The following is a 16297-nucleotide window of genomic DNA, read 5'->3' on the forward strand; positions in this document are numbered from 1 at the left end:
GTTTGTGGAGTAGACTCACACATTTGACCATGTCAGGGAGCTGCAGAGATGTTTGTGGAGTAGACTCACACATTTGACCATGTCAGGGAGCTGCAGAGGTGTTTGTGGAGTAGACTCACACATTTGACCATGTCGGGGAGCTGCAGAGGTGTTTGTGGAGTAGACTCACACATTTGACCATGTCAGGGAGCTGCAGAGGTGTTTGTGGAGTAGACTCACACATTTGACCATGTCAGGGAGCTGCAGAGATGTTTGTGGAGTAGACTCACACATTTGACCATGTCAGGGAGCTGCAGAGATGTTTGTGGAGTAGACTCACACATTTGACCATGTCAGGGAGCTGCAGAGATGTTTGTGGAGTAGACTCACACATTTGACCATGTCAGGGAGCTGCAGAGGTGTTTGTGGAGTAGACTCACACATTTGACCATGTCAGGGAGCTGCAGAGGTGTTTGTGGAGTAGACTCACACATTTGACCATGTCAGGGAGCTGCAGAGGTGTTTGTGGAGTAGACTCACACATTTGACCATGTCAGGGAGCTGCAGAGGTGTTTGTGGAGTAGACTCACACATTTGACCATGTCAGGGAGCTGCAGAGGTGTTTGTGGAGTAGACTCACACATTTGACCATGTCAGGGAGCTGCAGAGGTGTTTGTGGAGTAGACTCACACATTTGACCATGTCAGGGAGCTGCAGAGGTGTTTGTGGAGTAGACTCACACATTTGACCATGTCAGGGAGCTGCAGAGATGTTTGTGGAGTAGACTCACACATTTGACCATGTCGGGGAGCTGCAGAGGTGTTTGTGGAGTAGACTCACACATTTGACCATGTCAGGGAGCTGCAGAGGTGTTTGTGGAGTAGACTCACACATTTGACCATGTCAGGGAGCTGCAGAGGTGTTTGTGGAGTAGACTCACACATTTGACCATGTCAGGGAGCTGCAGAGGTGTTTGTGGAGTAGACTCACACATTTGACCATGTCGGGGAGCTGCAGAGGTGTTTGTGGAGTAGACTCACACATTTGACCATGTCAGGGAGCTGCAGAGGTGTTTGTGGAGTAGACTCACACATTTGACCATGTCAGGGAGCTGCAGAGGTGTTTGTGGAGTAGACTCACACATTTGACCATGTCAGGGAGCTGCAGAGAATGTTTGTGGAGTAGACTCACACATTTGACCATGTCAGGGAGCTGCAGAGATGTTTGTGGAGTAGACTCACACATTTGACCATGTCAGGGAGCTGCAGAGATGTTTGTGGAGTAGACTCACACATTTGACCATGTCAGGGAGCTGCAGAGGTGTTTGTGGAGTAGACTCACACATTTGACCATGTCAGGGAGCTGCAGAGGTGTTTGTGGAGTAGACTCACACATTTGACCATGTCAGGGAGCTGCAGAGATGTTTGTGGAGTAGACTCACACATTTGACCATGTCGGGGAGCTGCAGAGGTGTTTGTGGAGTAGACTCACACATTTGACCATGTCGGGGAGCTGCAGAGGTGTTTGTGGAGTAGACTCACACATTTGACCATGTCAGGGAGCTGCAGAGGTGTTTGTGGAGTAGACTCACACATTTGACCATGTCAGGGAGCTGCAGAGGTGTTTGTGGAGTAGACTCACACATTTGACCATGTCAGGGAGCTGCAGAGATGTTTGTGGAGTAGACTCACACATTTGACCATGTCAGGGAGCTGCAGAGATGTTTGTGGAGTAGACTCACACATTTGACCATGTCAGGGAGCTGCAGAGATGTTTGTGGAGTAGACTCACACATTTGACCATGTCAGGGAGCTGCAGAGGTGTTTGTGGAGTAGACTCACACATTTGACCATGTCAGGGAGCTGCAGAGATGTTTGTGGAGTAGACTCACACATTTGACCATGTCAGGGCGCTGCAGAGATGTTTGTGGAGTAGACTCACACATTTGACCATGTCAGGGAGCTGCAGAGGTGTTTGTGGAGTAGACTCACACATTTGACCATGTCAGGGAGCTGCAGAGATGTTTGTGGAGTAGACTCACACATTTGACCATGTCAGGGAGCTGCAGAGGTGTTTGTGGAGTAGACTCACACATTTGACCATGTCAGGGAGCTGCAGAGGTGTTTGTGGAGTAGACTCACACATTTGACCATGTCAGGGAGCTGCAGAGGTGTTTGTGGAGTAGACTCACACATTTGACCATGTCAGGGAGCTGCAGAGATGTTTGTGGAGTAGACTCACACATTTGACCATGTCAGGGAGCTGCAGAGGTGTTTGTGGAGTAGACTCACACATTTGACCATGTCAGGGAGCTGCAGAGGTGTTTGTGGAGTAGACTCACACATTTGACCATGTCAGGGAGCTGCAGAGGTGTTTGTGGAGTAGACTCACACATTTGACCATGTCAGGGAGCTGCAGAGGTGTTTGTGGAGTAGACTCACACATTTGACCATGTCAGGGAGCTGCAGAGGTGTTTGTGGAGTAGACTCACACATTTGACCATGTCAGGGAGCTGCAGAGATGTTTGTGGAGTAGACTCACACATTTGACCACGTCAGGGAGCTGCAGAGATGTTTGTGGAGTAGACTCACACATTTGACCATGTCAGGGAGCTGCAGAGATGTTTGTGGAGTAGACTCACACATTTGACCATGTCAGGGAGCTGCAGAGGTGTTTGTGGAGTAGACTCACACATTTGACCATGTCAGGGAGCTGCAGAGATGTTTGTGGAGTAGACTCACACATTTGACCATGTCAGGGCGCTGCAGAGATGTTTGTGGAGTAGACTCACACATTTGACCATGTCAGGGAGCTGCAGAGGTGTTTGTGGAGTAGACTCACACATTTGACCATGTCAGGGAGCTGCAGAGGTGTTTGTGGAGTAGACTCACACATTTGACCATGTCAGGGAGCTGCAGAGGTGTTTGTGGAGTAGACTCACACATTTGACCATGTCAGGGAGCTGCAGAGGTGTTTGTGGAGTAGACTCACACATTTGACCATGTCAGGGGAGCTGCAGAGGTGTTTGTGGAGTAGACTCACACATTTGACCATGTCGGGGAGCTGCAGAGGTGTTTGTGGAGTAGACTCACACATTTGACCATGTCAGGGAGCTGCAGAGGTGTTTGTGGAGTAGACTCACACATTTGACCATGTCAGGGAGCTGCAGAGATGTTTGTGGAGTAGACTCACACATTTGACCATGTCAGGGAGCTGCAGAGATGTTTGTGGAGTAGACTCACACATTTGACCATGTCAGGGAGCTGCAGAGATGTTTGTGGAGTAGACTCACACATTTGACCATGTCAGGGAGCTGCAGAGGTGTTTGTGGAGTAGACTCACACATTTGACCATGTCAGGGAGCTGCAGAGGTGTTTGTGGAGTAGACTCACACATTTGACCATGTCAGGGGAGCTGCAGAGGTGTTTGTGGAGTAGACTCACACATTTGACCATGTCAGGGAGCTGCAGAGGTGTTTGTGGAGTAGACTCACACATTTGACCATGTCAGGGAGCTGCAGAGATGTTTGTGGAGTAGACTCACACATTTGACCATGTCAGGGAGCTGCAGAGATGTTTGTGGAGTAGACTCACACATTTGACCATGTCAGGGAGCTGCAGAGATGTTTGTGGAGTAGACTCACACATTTGACCATGTCAGGGAGCTGCAGAGGTGTTTGTGGAGTAGACTCACACATTTGACCATGTCAGGGAGCTGCAGAGGTGTTTGTGGAGTAGACTCACACATTTGACCATGTCGGGGAGCTGCAGAGATGTTTGTGGAGTAGACTCACACATTTGACCATGTCAGGGAGCTGCAGAGATGTTTGTGGAGTAGACTCACACATTTGACCATGTCAGGGAGCTGCAGAGATGTTTGTGGAGTAGACTCACACATTTGACCATGTCAGGGAGCTGCAGAGATGTTTGTGGAGTAGACTCACACATTTGACCATGTCAGGGAGCTGCAGAGGTGTTTGTGGAGTAGACTCACACATTTGACCATGTCAGGGCGCTGCAGAGATGTTTGTGGAGTAGACTCACACATTTGACCATGTCAGGGCGCTGCAGAGGTGTTTGTGGAGTAGACTCACACATTTGACCATGTCAGGGAGCTGCAGAGGTGTTTGTGGAGTAGACTCACACATTTGACCATGTCGGGGAGCTGCAGAGATGTTTGTGGAGTAGACTCACACATTTGACCATGTCAGGGAGCTGCAGAGGTGTTTGTGGAGTAGACTCACACATTTGACCATGTCAGGGAGCTGCAGAGGTGTTTGTGGAGTAGACTCACACATTTGACCATGTCAGGGAGCTGCAGAGGTGTTTGTGGAGTAGACTCACACATTTGACCATGTCAGGGAGCTGCAGAGATGTTTGTGGAGTAGACTCACACATTTGACCATGTCAGGGAGCTGCAGAGATGTTTGTGGAGTAGACTCACACATTTGACCATGTCAGGGAGCTGCAGAGGTGTTTGTGGAGTAGACTCACACATTTGACCATGTCAGGGAGCTGCAGAGGTGTTTGTGGAGTAGACTCACACATTTGACCATGTCAGGGAGCTGCAGAGATGTTTGTGGAGTAGACTCACACATTTGACCATGCCAGGGAGCTGCAGAGGTGTTTGTGGAGTAGACTCACACATTTGACCATGTCAGGGCGCTGCAGAGGTGTTTGTGGAGTAGACTCACACATTTGACCATGTCAGGGAGCTGCAGAGGTGTTTGTGGAGTAGACTCACACATTTGACCATGTCAGGGAGCTGCAGAGGTGTTTGTGGAGTAGACTCACACATTTGACCATGTCAGGGCGCTGCAGAGATGTTTGTGGAGTAGACTCACACATTTGACCATGTCAGGGCGCTGCAGAGGTGTTTGTGGAGTAGACTCACACATTTGACCATGTCAGGGAGCTGCAGAGGTGTTTGTGGAGTAGACTCACACATTTGACCATGTCGGGGAGCTGCAGAGGTGTTTGTGGAGTAGACTCACACATTTGACCATGTCAGGGAGCTGCAGAGGTGTTTGTGGAGTAGACTCACACATTTGACCATGTCAGGGAGCTGCAGAGGTGTTTGTGGAGTAGACTCACACATTTGACCATGTCAGGGAGCTGCAGAGGTGTTTGTGGAGTAGACTCACACATTTGACCATGTCAGGGAGCTGCAGAGGTGTTTGTGGAGTAGACTCACACATTTGACCATGTCAGGGAGCTGCAGAGGTGTTTGTGGAGTAGACTCACACATTTGACCATGTCAGGGAGCTGCAGAGGTGTTTGTGGAGTAGACTCACACATTTGACCATGTCAGGGAGCTGCAGAGGTGTTTGTGGAGTAGACTCACACATTTGACCATGTCAGGGAGCTGCAGAGGTGTTTGTGGAGTAGACTCACACATTTGACCATGTCAGGGAGCTGCAGAGATGTTTGTGGAGTAGACTCACACATTTGACCATGTCAGGGAGCTGCAGAGGTGTTTGTGGAGTAGACTCACACATTTCAGCCCAAGTGTCACGCAGCAGAACCTGCAGTAAACTTTATTGTAGTGAAATGCTATTCTGGAAAGAAAATTGGGTTGAAATGTAGTCTTATTCAACTTGTATTTAAATTGCTAAACAAGTTCAGCTTTTTACCACCGGAGACCAATTTCATGTCGTTATTATTTACACTTTTCCCCTCAACTCTCCAAAGACTTGTTTGTTTTACAAATGTTGGCTCGCTTGCGGGCTTATTTAGTGCAAAGGTACCTGATGTGTTGTACATCATTGTGGAGGACGATGTTATACAACTAAGTGTTCATGCTATTGCTTCCAGGGAATTTCTCTGGCTTTCTATTTCCTCTCTAATGTTTTCATGTGTTCTGCAATATTTCATCCATACCTGTAGATATACTCTTGGATGCTCAGTTGGGGCCACAGGCCAAAGTTAAGTTGGAGAAAATGCGCTTGTTATGAATGATTGAATGTTTCTGCGCAAAACCTGCTGATCACAAAATCTGATGCTCTCTGGATCAGCCTTTTTTCCAGAAGGAGCAAGCAGGAGCAGGTGTAAACATCACTAAGCTAGCTTGAAGACTTGCTTTTATACTTGAAGAAATGTAGATGGAACAGCAGAAAGTAAGCACTCATTAACAGGAAATGAACACGTCCATTAATTAGGATCCAGAGAGATGATGAGGTTGCAGCCAGGTGTACACAACAGGTGTACACAACAGGTGTACACAACAGGTGTACACAACAGGTGTACACAACAAGTGTACACAACAGGTGTACAGACCATGTGTACACAACAAGTGTACATACCAGGTGTACGAAACAGGTGTACGAAACAGGTGTACATACCAGGTGTACATACCAGGTGTACACAACAGGTGTACACAACAGGTGTACACAACAGGTGTACACACCAGGTGTACACAACAGGTGTACACACCAGGTGTACACACCAGGTGTACATAACATGTAGATCCATGTCAATCACCAATCACTGGTGGTGTTACCAAGGTTAGTTTGAATATTGTCAAAATCATACAAGGAAATGATATAACAATATAAATCGATGATTATGTTCACAAATTCCTTTTTTTTCATGTTTATTATTGTTAAAACATTTCAGGGAATAAGTGACTCTGGACTCTGGAAGACTTGGGTCATGTACACAGGAACTCAGAGCTTCAAAAAGACATATTTGAGGTTAAAACAATGTGCGTCCACACAAGTGTAGTTTCAAAAGTGTACATGTCTGCACACACACACACACACACACACACACACACACACAAAGGAGCGCCGTAAAAATGGCTGATGCGTTGGCGGTCCTGTCCTGTCTTGTCTTAGTGGGACTGTTGAAAATGTACTTTTCAGTTCTTATGTGTCTTCTGCATGTTAAGAATTGACAATAAATCATTTCCGTTTCCACACACGCACACACACACACACACACACACACACACACACACACACACACACTAGGTGGAGCGAAATTACTCTCTGCATTTGACCCATCACCCTTGATCACCCGCTGGGAGGTGAGGGGAGCAATGAGCAGCAGTGGTGGCAGCGCACGGGAATCATTTTTGGTGATTTAATCCCCAATGAGTGACTTTAACCCCCAATGAGTGACTTTAACCCCCAATGAGTGACTTTAACCCCCAATGAGTGACTTTAACCCCCAATGAGTGAGTCTGTGCGTCGCCCTTGTGGAAAAAGGCGGCGGAGTATGCGGATGATGGTTGCAGAGAAGCGCCGCAAGGGTCAGAAAGGCGTAAAGATGTTGTCTTGGTCTCCATGCTGGACCCTGAACTTCTCTTTGCCAAGGACAGTGTCTGAGCACCAGTCTCCCAGCTTGGAAAGAAGGAGCCATCATTGCCCAAGTCCCTATAAGTCCTCTGGAAGTCTGGGAGCTTCTAGGAGCCATCATTACCCAAGTCCCTATAAGTCCTCTGGAAGTCTGGGAGCTTCTAGGAGCCATCATTACCCAAGTCCCTATAAGTCCTCTGGAAGTCTGGGAGCTTCTAGGAGCCATCATTACCCAAGTCCCTATAAGTCCTATGGAAGTCTGGGAGCTTCTAGGAGCCATCATTACCCAAGTCCCTATAAGTCCTCTGGAAGTCTGGGAGCTTCTAGGAGCCATCATTACCCAAGTCCCTATAAGTCCTATGGAAGTCTGGGAGCTTCTAGGAGCCATCATTACCCAAGTCCCTATAAGTCCTCTGGAAGTCTGGGAGCTTCTAGGAGCCATCATTACCCAAGTCCCTATAAGTCCTATGGAAGTCTGGGAGCTTCTACGAGCCATCATTGCCTAAGTCCTATGGAAGTCTGGGAGCGTCTAGGAGCCATCATTACCCAAGTCCCTATAAGTCCTATGGAAGTCTGGGAGCTTCTAGTAGCCATCATTGCCCAAGTCCCTATAAGTCCTATGGAAGTCTGGGAGCTTCTAGGAGCCATCATTGCCCAAGTCCCTATAAGTCCTATGGAAGTCTGGGAGCTTCTACGAGCCATCATTGCCCAAGTCCCTATAAGTCCTCTGGAAGTCTGGGAGCTTCTAGGAGCCATCATTACCCAAGTCCCTATAAGTCCTCTGGAAGTCTGGGAGCTTCTAGGAGCCATCATTACCCAAGTCCCTATAAGTCCTATGGAAGTCTGGGAGCTTCTAGGAGCCATCATTACCCAAGTCCCTATAAGTCCTATGGAAGTCTGGGAGCTTCTAGGAGCCATCATTACCCAAGTCCCTATAAGTCCTATGGAAGTCTGGGAGCTTCTAGGAGCCATCATTACCCAAGTCCCTATAAGTCCTATGGAAGTCTGGGAGCTTCTACGAGCCATCATTACCCAAGTCCCTATAAGTCCTATGGAAGTCTGGGAGCTTCTAGGAACCATCATTACCCAAGTCCCTATAAGTCCTATGGAAGTCTGGGAGCTTCTAGGAGCCATCATTACCCAAGTCCCTATAAGTCCTCTGGAAGTCTGGGAGCTTCTAGGAGCCATCATTACCCAAGTCCCTATAAGTCCTATGGAAGTCTGGGAGCTTCTAGGAGCCATCATTACCCAAGACCCTACAAGTCCTCTGGAAGTCTGGGAGCTTCTAGGAGCCATCATTGCCCAAGTCCCTATAAGTCCTATGGAAGTCTGGGAGCTTCTAAGAGCCATCATTACCCAAGTCCCTATAAGTCCTATGGAGGTCTGGGAACTTCTAGGAGCCATCATTACCCAAGTCCCTATAAGTCCTATGGAAGTCTGGGAACTTCTAGGAGCCATCATTACCCAAGTCCCTATAAGTCCTATGGAAGTCTGGGAGCGTCTAGGAGCCATCATTGCCCAAGTCCCTATAAGTCCTATGGAAGTCTGGGAGCTTCTAGGAGCCATCATTACCCAAGTCCCTATAAGTCCTATGGAAGTCTGGGAGCTTCTAGGAGCCATCATTACCCAAGTCCCTATAAGTCCTATGGAAGTCTGGGAGCTTCTAGGAGCCATCATTACCCAAGTCCCTATAAGTCCTATGGAAGTCTGGGAGCTTCTAGGAGCCATCATTACCCAAGTCCCTATAAGTCCTATGGAAGTCTGGGAGCTTCTAGGAGCCATCATTACCCAAGTCCCTATAAGTCCTATGGAAGTCTGGGAGCTTCTAGAAGCCATCATTACCCAAGTCCCTATAAGTCCTATGGAAGTCTGGGAGCTTCTAGGAGCCATCATTACCCAAGTCCCTACAAGTCCTCTGGAAGTCTGGGAGCTTCTAGGAGCCATCATTACCCAAGTCCCTATAAGTCCTATGGAAGTCTGGGAGCTTCTAGGAGCCATCATTGCCCAAGTCCCTATAAGTCCTATGGAAGTCTGGGAGCTTCTAGGAGCCATCATTACCCAAGTCCCTATAAGTCCTATGGAAGTCTGGGAGCTTCTAGGAGCCATCATTACCCAAGTCCCTATAAGTCCTATGGAAGTCTGGGAGCTTCTAGTAGCCATCATTGCCCAAGTCCCTATAAGTCCTATGGAAGTCTGGGAGCTTCTAGGAGCCATCATTACCCAAGTCCCTATAAGTCCTATGGAAGTCTGGGAGCTTCTAGGAGCCATCATTACCCAAGTCCCTATAAGTCCTATAAAGGTCTGGGAGCTTCTAGGAGCCATCATTGCCCAAGTCCCTATAAGTCCTATGGAAGTCTGGGAGCTTCTAGGAGCCATCATTACCCAAGTCCCTATAAGTCCTATGGAAGTCTGGGAGCTTCTAGGAGCCATCATTGCCCAAGTCCCTATAAGTCCTATAAAAGTCTGGGAGCTTCTAGGAGCCATCATTACCCAAGTCCCTATAAGTCCTATGGAAGTCTGGGAGCTTCTAGCCAGGCGCTGGATGCTGCAGGGATCAGGTTAGTTAGCGCCGGGTCCATTAGCTGGATGCTAATACCTGGTGCCGCTAACAACAACAACTGTTCCCTGGTGTAGATGAAAGAGCCTCTCCACTGTTGTTGCCCCTTTGAGCTCGTCAGTAACACCAACTAAACACTTGTAAACTGCATGTTTAGAAGGGCACCACTTGATAGAAAGTAAATGTAGAGTACATGTAAAAATATAAAAAGCACAAAAACAAACAAAGAACAAAAACAAGAGACAAGGATGGAGCGAACTGCAGCAGCGGCCGTCTAGATCGACGCATGCGCATCATTCATATGGTTATGAAGGTGTCTGTTCCTACATTGGGACGGCGTGGCGCAGTGGGATAGTGGCCGTGCGCAACCCGAGGGTCCTTGGTTCAAATCCCACCTAGTACCAACCTCGTCCCGTCCGTTGTGTCCTGAGCAAGACACTTCACCCTTGCTCCTGATGGATGCTTGTTGGCACCTTGCATGGCAGCTCCCTCCATCAGTGTGTGAATGTGTGTGTGAATGTGGAAGTAGTGTCAAAGCGCTTTGAGTACCTTGAAGGTAGAAAAGCGCTATACAAGTACAACCCATTTATATATATACTTGCAGTGTGTATATTGTACATATTACATATTGTTATGAAGGTGTCTGTTACTACATGATATATATACTTGCAGTGTGTATATTGTACATATTACATATTGTTATGAAGGTGTCTGTTACTACATGATATATATACTTGCAGTGTGTATATTGTACATATTACATGTAGTTATGAAGGTGTCTGTTACTACATGATATATATACTTGCAGTGTGTATAGATCAGACGTTGATGAAGTTGTTTTGGAGACTGTGCAGACTGGCCTGTGTTTGATGGTGTTTGTCGCGCTGTGCTACCTTGCAGAGGTGCTGATGTGGTACATCTCAGACACAATGTTGCGCTGGGCTGCAGAGAATGAGATGGAGGACCCCGGCCTGGTGAGGGCCGTCTTCTCTCTGCTGCACCGCCAGTATGAAGGTGTTGGCGGACAGATGGCCGCCCCTCTTGCCAAAGCTTACAGCATCAGCCAAGCGTCGGTGGAAGACACCATGACCCTGCTGGCCTCCTTGGGACAAATACGCTCGCTGCTCAGCGTTCGAATGGGAAAAGAGGAAGAAAAGCTGATGATCAGACAACTCGGGTGAGGGCAGATTGTGCTCTTACTTCATTTCTTGTCAAACATCAACCTTTTTTCTGGCCTCCACAGAGACATCATGAACAATAAAGTGTTCTACCAGCACCCGAACTTAATGAGGGTGTTGGGCATGCACCAAACTGTGATGGAGGTGATGGTCAATGTTCTTGGGGAGAAGCGAGCCAAGGTCAGTATCTTCTGGTCTTGGAGGGGAAACACGTGCTAGCAACAGCAGGCCTTTTTATTGTGGCCTGCTAGGACATCCCCTTTTTATTGTGGCCTGCTAGGACATCTCCCTTTTATTGTGACCTGCTAGGACATCTCCTTTTTATTGTGACCTGCTAGGACATCTCCTTTTTATTGTGACCTGCTAGGACATCTCCTTTTTATTGTGACCTGCTAGGACATCTCCCTTTTATTGTGACCTGCTAGGACATCTCCTTTTTATTGTGACCTGCTAGGACATCTCCTTTTTATTGTGGCCTGCTAGGACATCTCCCTTTTATTGTGACCTGCTAGGACATCTCCTTTTTATTGTGGCCTGCTAGGACATCTCCCTTTTATTGTGACCTGCTAGGACATCTCCTTTTTATTGTGGCCTGCTAGGACATCTCCCTTTTATTGTGACCTGCTAGGACATCTCCTTTTTATTGTGGCCTGCTAGGACATCTCCTTTTTATTGTGGCCTGCTAGGACATCTCCTTTTTATTGTGGCCTGCTAGGACATCTCCTTTTTATTGTGACCTGCTAAGACATCTCCTTTTTATTGTGGCCTGCTAGGACATCTCCTTTTTATCGTGGCCTGCTAGGACATCTCCTTTTTATTGTGGCCTGCTAGGACATCTCCCTTTTATTGTGACCTGCTAGGACATCTCCTTTTTATTGTGGCCTGCTAGGACATCTCCTTTTTATTGTGGCCTGCTAGGACATCTCCCTTTTATTGTGACCTGCTAGGACATCTCCTTTTTATTGTGGCCTGCTAGGACATCTCCTTTTTATTGTGACCTGCTAGGACATCTCCTTTTTATTGTGACCTGCTAGGACATCTCCTTTTTATTGTGGCCTGCTAGGACATCTCCTTTTTATTGTGGCCTGCTAGGACATCTCCTTTTTATTGTGACCTGCTAGGACATCTCCTTTTTATTGTGGCCTGCTAGGACATCTCCTTTTTATTGTGACCTGCTAGGACATCTCCTTTTTATTGTGACCTGCTAGGACATCTCCTTTTTATTGTGGCCTGCTAGGACATCTCCTTTTTATTGTGACCTGCTAGGACATCTCCTTTTTATTGTGACCTGCTAGGACATCTCCTTCCCCAAGATGGTGGCCAGCTGCTGCCGATTCCTTTGCTATTTCTGCCGCATCAGCAGACACAACCAGGGCGCCTTGTTTCACCACCTCAGCTACCTCTTGGAGAACAGCAGTGTTGGACTAGGTAGGTTCTTCTCAAGGAGTGGGGCCATACCAAGCTGTGGCACGCTGCCATACCAGGGTGCGGCACGCTGCCATACCAGGGTGCGGCACGCTGCCATACCAGGGTGCGGCACGCTGCCATACCAGTGTGTGGCACGCTCCCATACCAGGCTGTGGCACGCTGCCATACCAGGGTGCGGCACGCTGCCATACCAGGGTGTGGCACGCTGCCATACCAGGGTGCGGCACGCTGCCATACCAGGGTGCGGCACGCTGCCATACCAGGGTGCGGCACGCTGCCATACCAGGGTGCGGCACGCTGCCATACCAGGCTGTGGCACGCTGCCATACCAGGCTGTGGCACGCTGCCATACCAGGCTGTGGCACGCTGCCATACCAGGCTGTGGCACGCTGCCATACCAGGCTGTGGCACGCTGCCATACCAGGCTGTGGCACGCTGCCATACCAGGCTGTGGCACGCTGCCATACCAGGCTGTGGCACGCTGCCATACCAGGCTGTGGCACGCTGCCATACCAGGCTGTGGCACGCTGCCATACCAGGCTGTGGCACGCTGCCATACCAGGCTGTGGCACGCTGCCATACCAGGGTGTGGCACGCTGCCATACCAGGGTGTGGCACGCTGCCATACCAGGGTGTGGCACGCTGCCATACCAGGGTGTGGCACGCTGCCATACCAGGGTGTGGCACGCTGCCATACCAGGCTGTGGCACGCTGCCATACCAGGCTGTGGCACGCTGCCATACCAGGCTGTGGCACGCTGCCATACCAGGCTGTGGCACGCTGCCATACCAGGCTGTGGCACGCTGCCATACCAGGCTGTGGCACGCTGCCATACCAGGCTGTGGCACGCTGCCATACCAGGGTGTGGCACGCTGCCATACCAGGGTGTGGCACGCTGCCATACCAGGGTGTGGCACGCTGCCATACCAGGCTGTGGCACGCTGCCATACCAGGGTGTGGCACGCTGCCATACCAGGCTGTGGCACGCTGCCATACCAGGGTGTGGCACGCTGCCATACCAGGCTGTGGCACGCTGCCATACCAGGCTGTGGCACGCTGCCATACCAGGCTGTGGCACGCTGCCATACCAGGCTGTGGCACGCTGCCATACCAGGCTGTGGCACGCTGCCATACCAGGCTGTGGCACGCTGCCATACCAGGCTGTGGCACGCTGCCATACCAGGCTGTGGCACGCTGCCATACCAGGGTGCGGCACGCTGCCATACCAGGGTGCGGCACGCTGCCATACCAGTGTGCGGCACGCTCCCATACCAGGCTGTGGCACGCTGCCATACCAGGCTGTGGCACGCTGCCATACCAGGCTGTGGCACGCTGCCATACCAGGCTGTGGCACGCTGCCATACCAGGCTGTGGCACGCTGCCATACCAGGCTGTGGCACGCTGCCATACCAGGCTGTGGCACGCTGCCATACCAGGCTGTGGCACGCTGCCATACCAGGCTGTGGCACGCTGCCATACCAGGCTGTGGCACGCTGCCATACCAGGCTGTGGCACGCTGCCATACCAGGCTGTGGCACGCTGCCATACCAGGCTGTGGCACGCTGCCATACCAGGCTGTGGCACGCTGCCATACCAGGCTGTGGCACGCTGCCATACCAGGCTGCGGCACGCTGCCATACCAGGGTGCGGCACGCTGCCATACCAGTGTGCGGCACGCTGCCATACCAGGCTGTGGCACGCTGCCATACCAGGCTGTGGCACGCTGCCATACCAGGCTGTGGCCGCGGGGAACAGCCAAGTTTTGCCCTTGCAGAAAAGGAGGACTATCTTTCTTCTCATCTTCATAAGCAGGGCTGCAAAAAAACAAAAAAACTGGTACAAACTAGAGTTGTCCTGATATCAATATTTTGGTGCTGGTACCAACATTTATTTAAATACTTATGTACATAATTATTGTCTTTATTTGAACAAAAAAATGTTAGTGTACATGAAACATATGTTTATGATGTTAGTGTACATGAAACATATGTTTATGATGTTAGTGTACATGAAACATATGTTTATGATGTTAGTGTACATGAAACATATGTTTATGATGTTAGTGTACATGAAACATATGTTTATTATGTTAGTGTACATGAAACATATGTTTATTATGTTAGTGTACATGAAACATATGTTTATGATGTTAGTGTACATGAAACATGTGTTTATGATGTTAGTGTACATGAAACATATGTTTATGATGTTAGTGTACATGAAACATATGTTTATGATGTTAGTGTACATGAAACATATGTTTATGATGTTAGTGTACATGAAACATATGTTTATGATGTTAGTGTACATGAAACATATGTTTATGATGTTAGTGTACATGAAACATGTGTTTATGATGTTAGTGTACATGAAACATATGTTTATGATGTTAGTGTACATGAAACATATGTTTATGATGTTAGTGTACATGAAACATATGTTTATTATGTTAGTGTACATGAAACATATGTTTATGATGTTAGTGTACATGAAACATATGTTTATGATGTTAGTGTACATGAAACATATGTTTATGATGTTAGTGTACATGAAACATATGTTTATGATGTTAGTGTACATGAAACATATGTTTATGATGTTAGTGTACATGAAACATATGTTTATGATGTTAGTGTACATGAAACATATGTTTATGATGTTAGTGTACATGAAACATGTGTTTATGATGTTAGTGTACATGAAACATATGTTTATGATGTTAGTGTACATGAAACATATGTTTATGATGTTAGTGTACATGAAACATATGTTTATGATGTTAGTGTACATGAAACATATGTTTATGATGTTAGTGTACATGAAACATATGTTTATGATGTTAGTGTACATGAAACATGTGTTTATGATGTTAGTGTACATGAAACATATGTTTATGATGTTAGTGTACATGAAACATATGTTTATTATTGTCATTTAGTCCTTCAATAAAATGTTGAACATACTAGACAACTTGTCTTTTAGTAGGAAGTAAACAAACAAAGACTCCTAATTGTCATTTATACACCTATTATTTTATACACATTATGAGGGACAAACTGTAAAAAATGATTATTAATCCACTTGTTAATTTACTGTTAATATCTGCTTATTTTCTGTTTGAACATGTTCTATCTACACTTCTGTTCAAATGTAATAATCACTTATTCTTCTCTTCTTTGATACTTGACATTAGTTTTGGATGATACCACACATTTAGGTATCGCTCCGATACCAAGTAGTTCCAGGATCATACATTGGTCATATTCAAAGTCCTCATGTGTCCAGGAACATATTTACTGACTTTATAAACATTATTTACATTTTTAAATAAAGGAAAAATGATTTTGTGATGATAAAAATATCAATGTAATCATAGTATCATCAACGAGATACCCTCTTGTACTTGGTATCATTACAGTGGACGTCAGGTGTAGATCCACCCATGGCATTTGTTTACATTCAGGAGCGCTACCTTTTGTTAGCGGTGACGCCGGTGAGCTGTCCTTCTGTGCTGTGTAGTGAAGCATGTTTAGCTATTCCTCATCCTCCAGTGATAATAATACTTGTAGGGGAATTATTTCGTCTTCATGGAGGCCGGGATTAGCAATTTAGAAGTATCTAAAACACTGCAGATGGATGTTAGCCGTGAGCTAGCCATGTTTTAAAGCGCCTCTTGTCGAGCAGCCTGTTAGTCTTATCGCCTCACCTTCATTCATTACATTAAAAAAAAAGGGAACCGGTATTTTTTGAAGGGGTATAGTACCGTTTTTGGTTCATTACTACCTCGGTACTTTATGAAACCAATAACCGATTTTAACTTTAGAGATATGAATGTATTGGTTGGTGAGCCTCTGGATG

At 47.5% G+C, this 16297-nt stretch overlaps 1 protein-coding gene across 1 annotated transcript in view; it reads left to right on the forward strand.

The window, feature by feature from the left end:
* The window catches only part of LOC133558879 (ryanodine receptor 2-like), a 261295-nt gene that overhangs the window by 67314 nt on the left and 177684 nt on the right, over positions 1-16297 (forward strand). The window contains exons 41-43 of the mRNA XM_061910016.1: positions 10734-11010; positions 11077-11191; positions 12307-12439. Of these exons, the coding sequence (XP_061766000.1) occupies positions 10734-11010; positions 11077-11191; positions 12307-12439 (525 nt within the window). The remainder of the gene's footprint in view (positions 1-10733; positions 11011-11076; positions 11192-12306; positions 12440-16297) is intronic.

Source organism: Nerophis ophidion, linkage group LG09, assembly GCF_033978795.1.
Source record: "Nerophis ophidion isolate RoL-2023_Sa linkage group LG09, RoL_Noph_v1.0, whole genome shotgun sequence".
NCBI classification, from domain to species: Eukaryota; Metazoa; Chordata; class Actinopteri; order Syngnathiformes; family Syngnathidae; genus Nerophis; species Nerophis ophidion.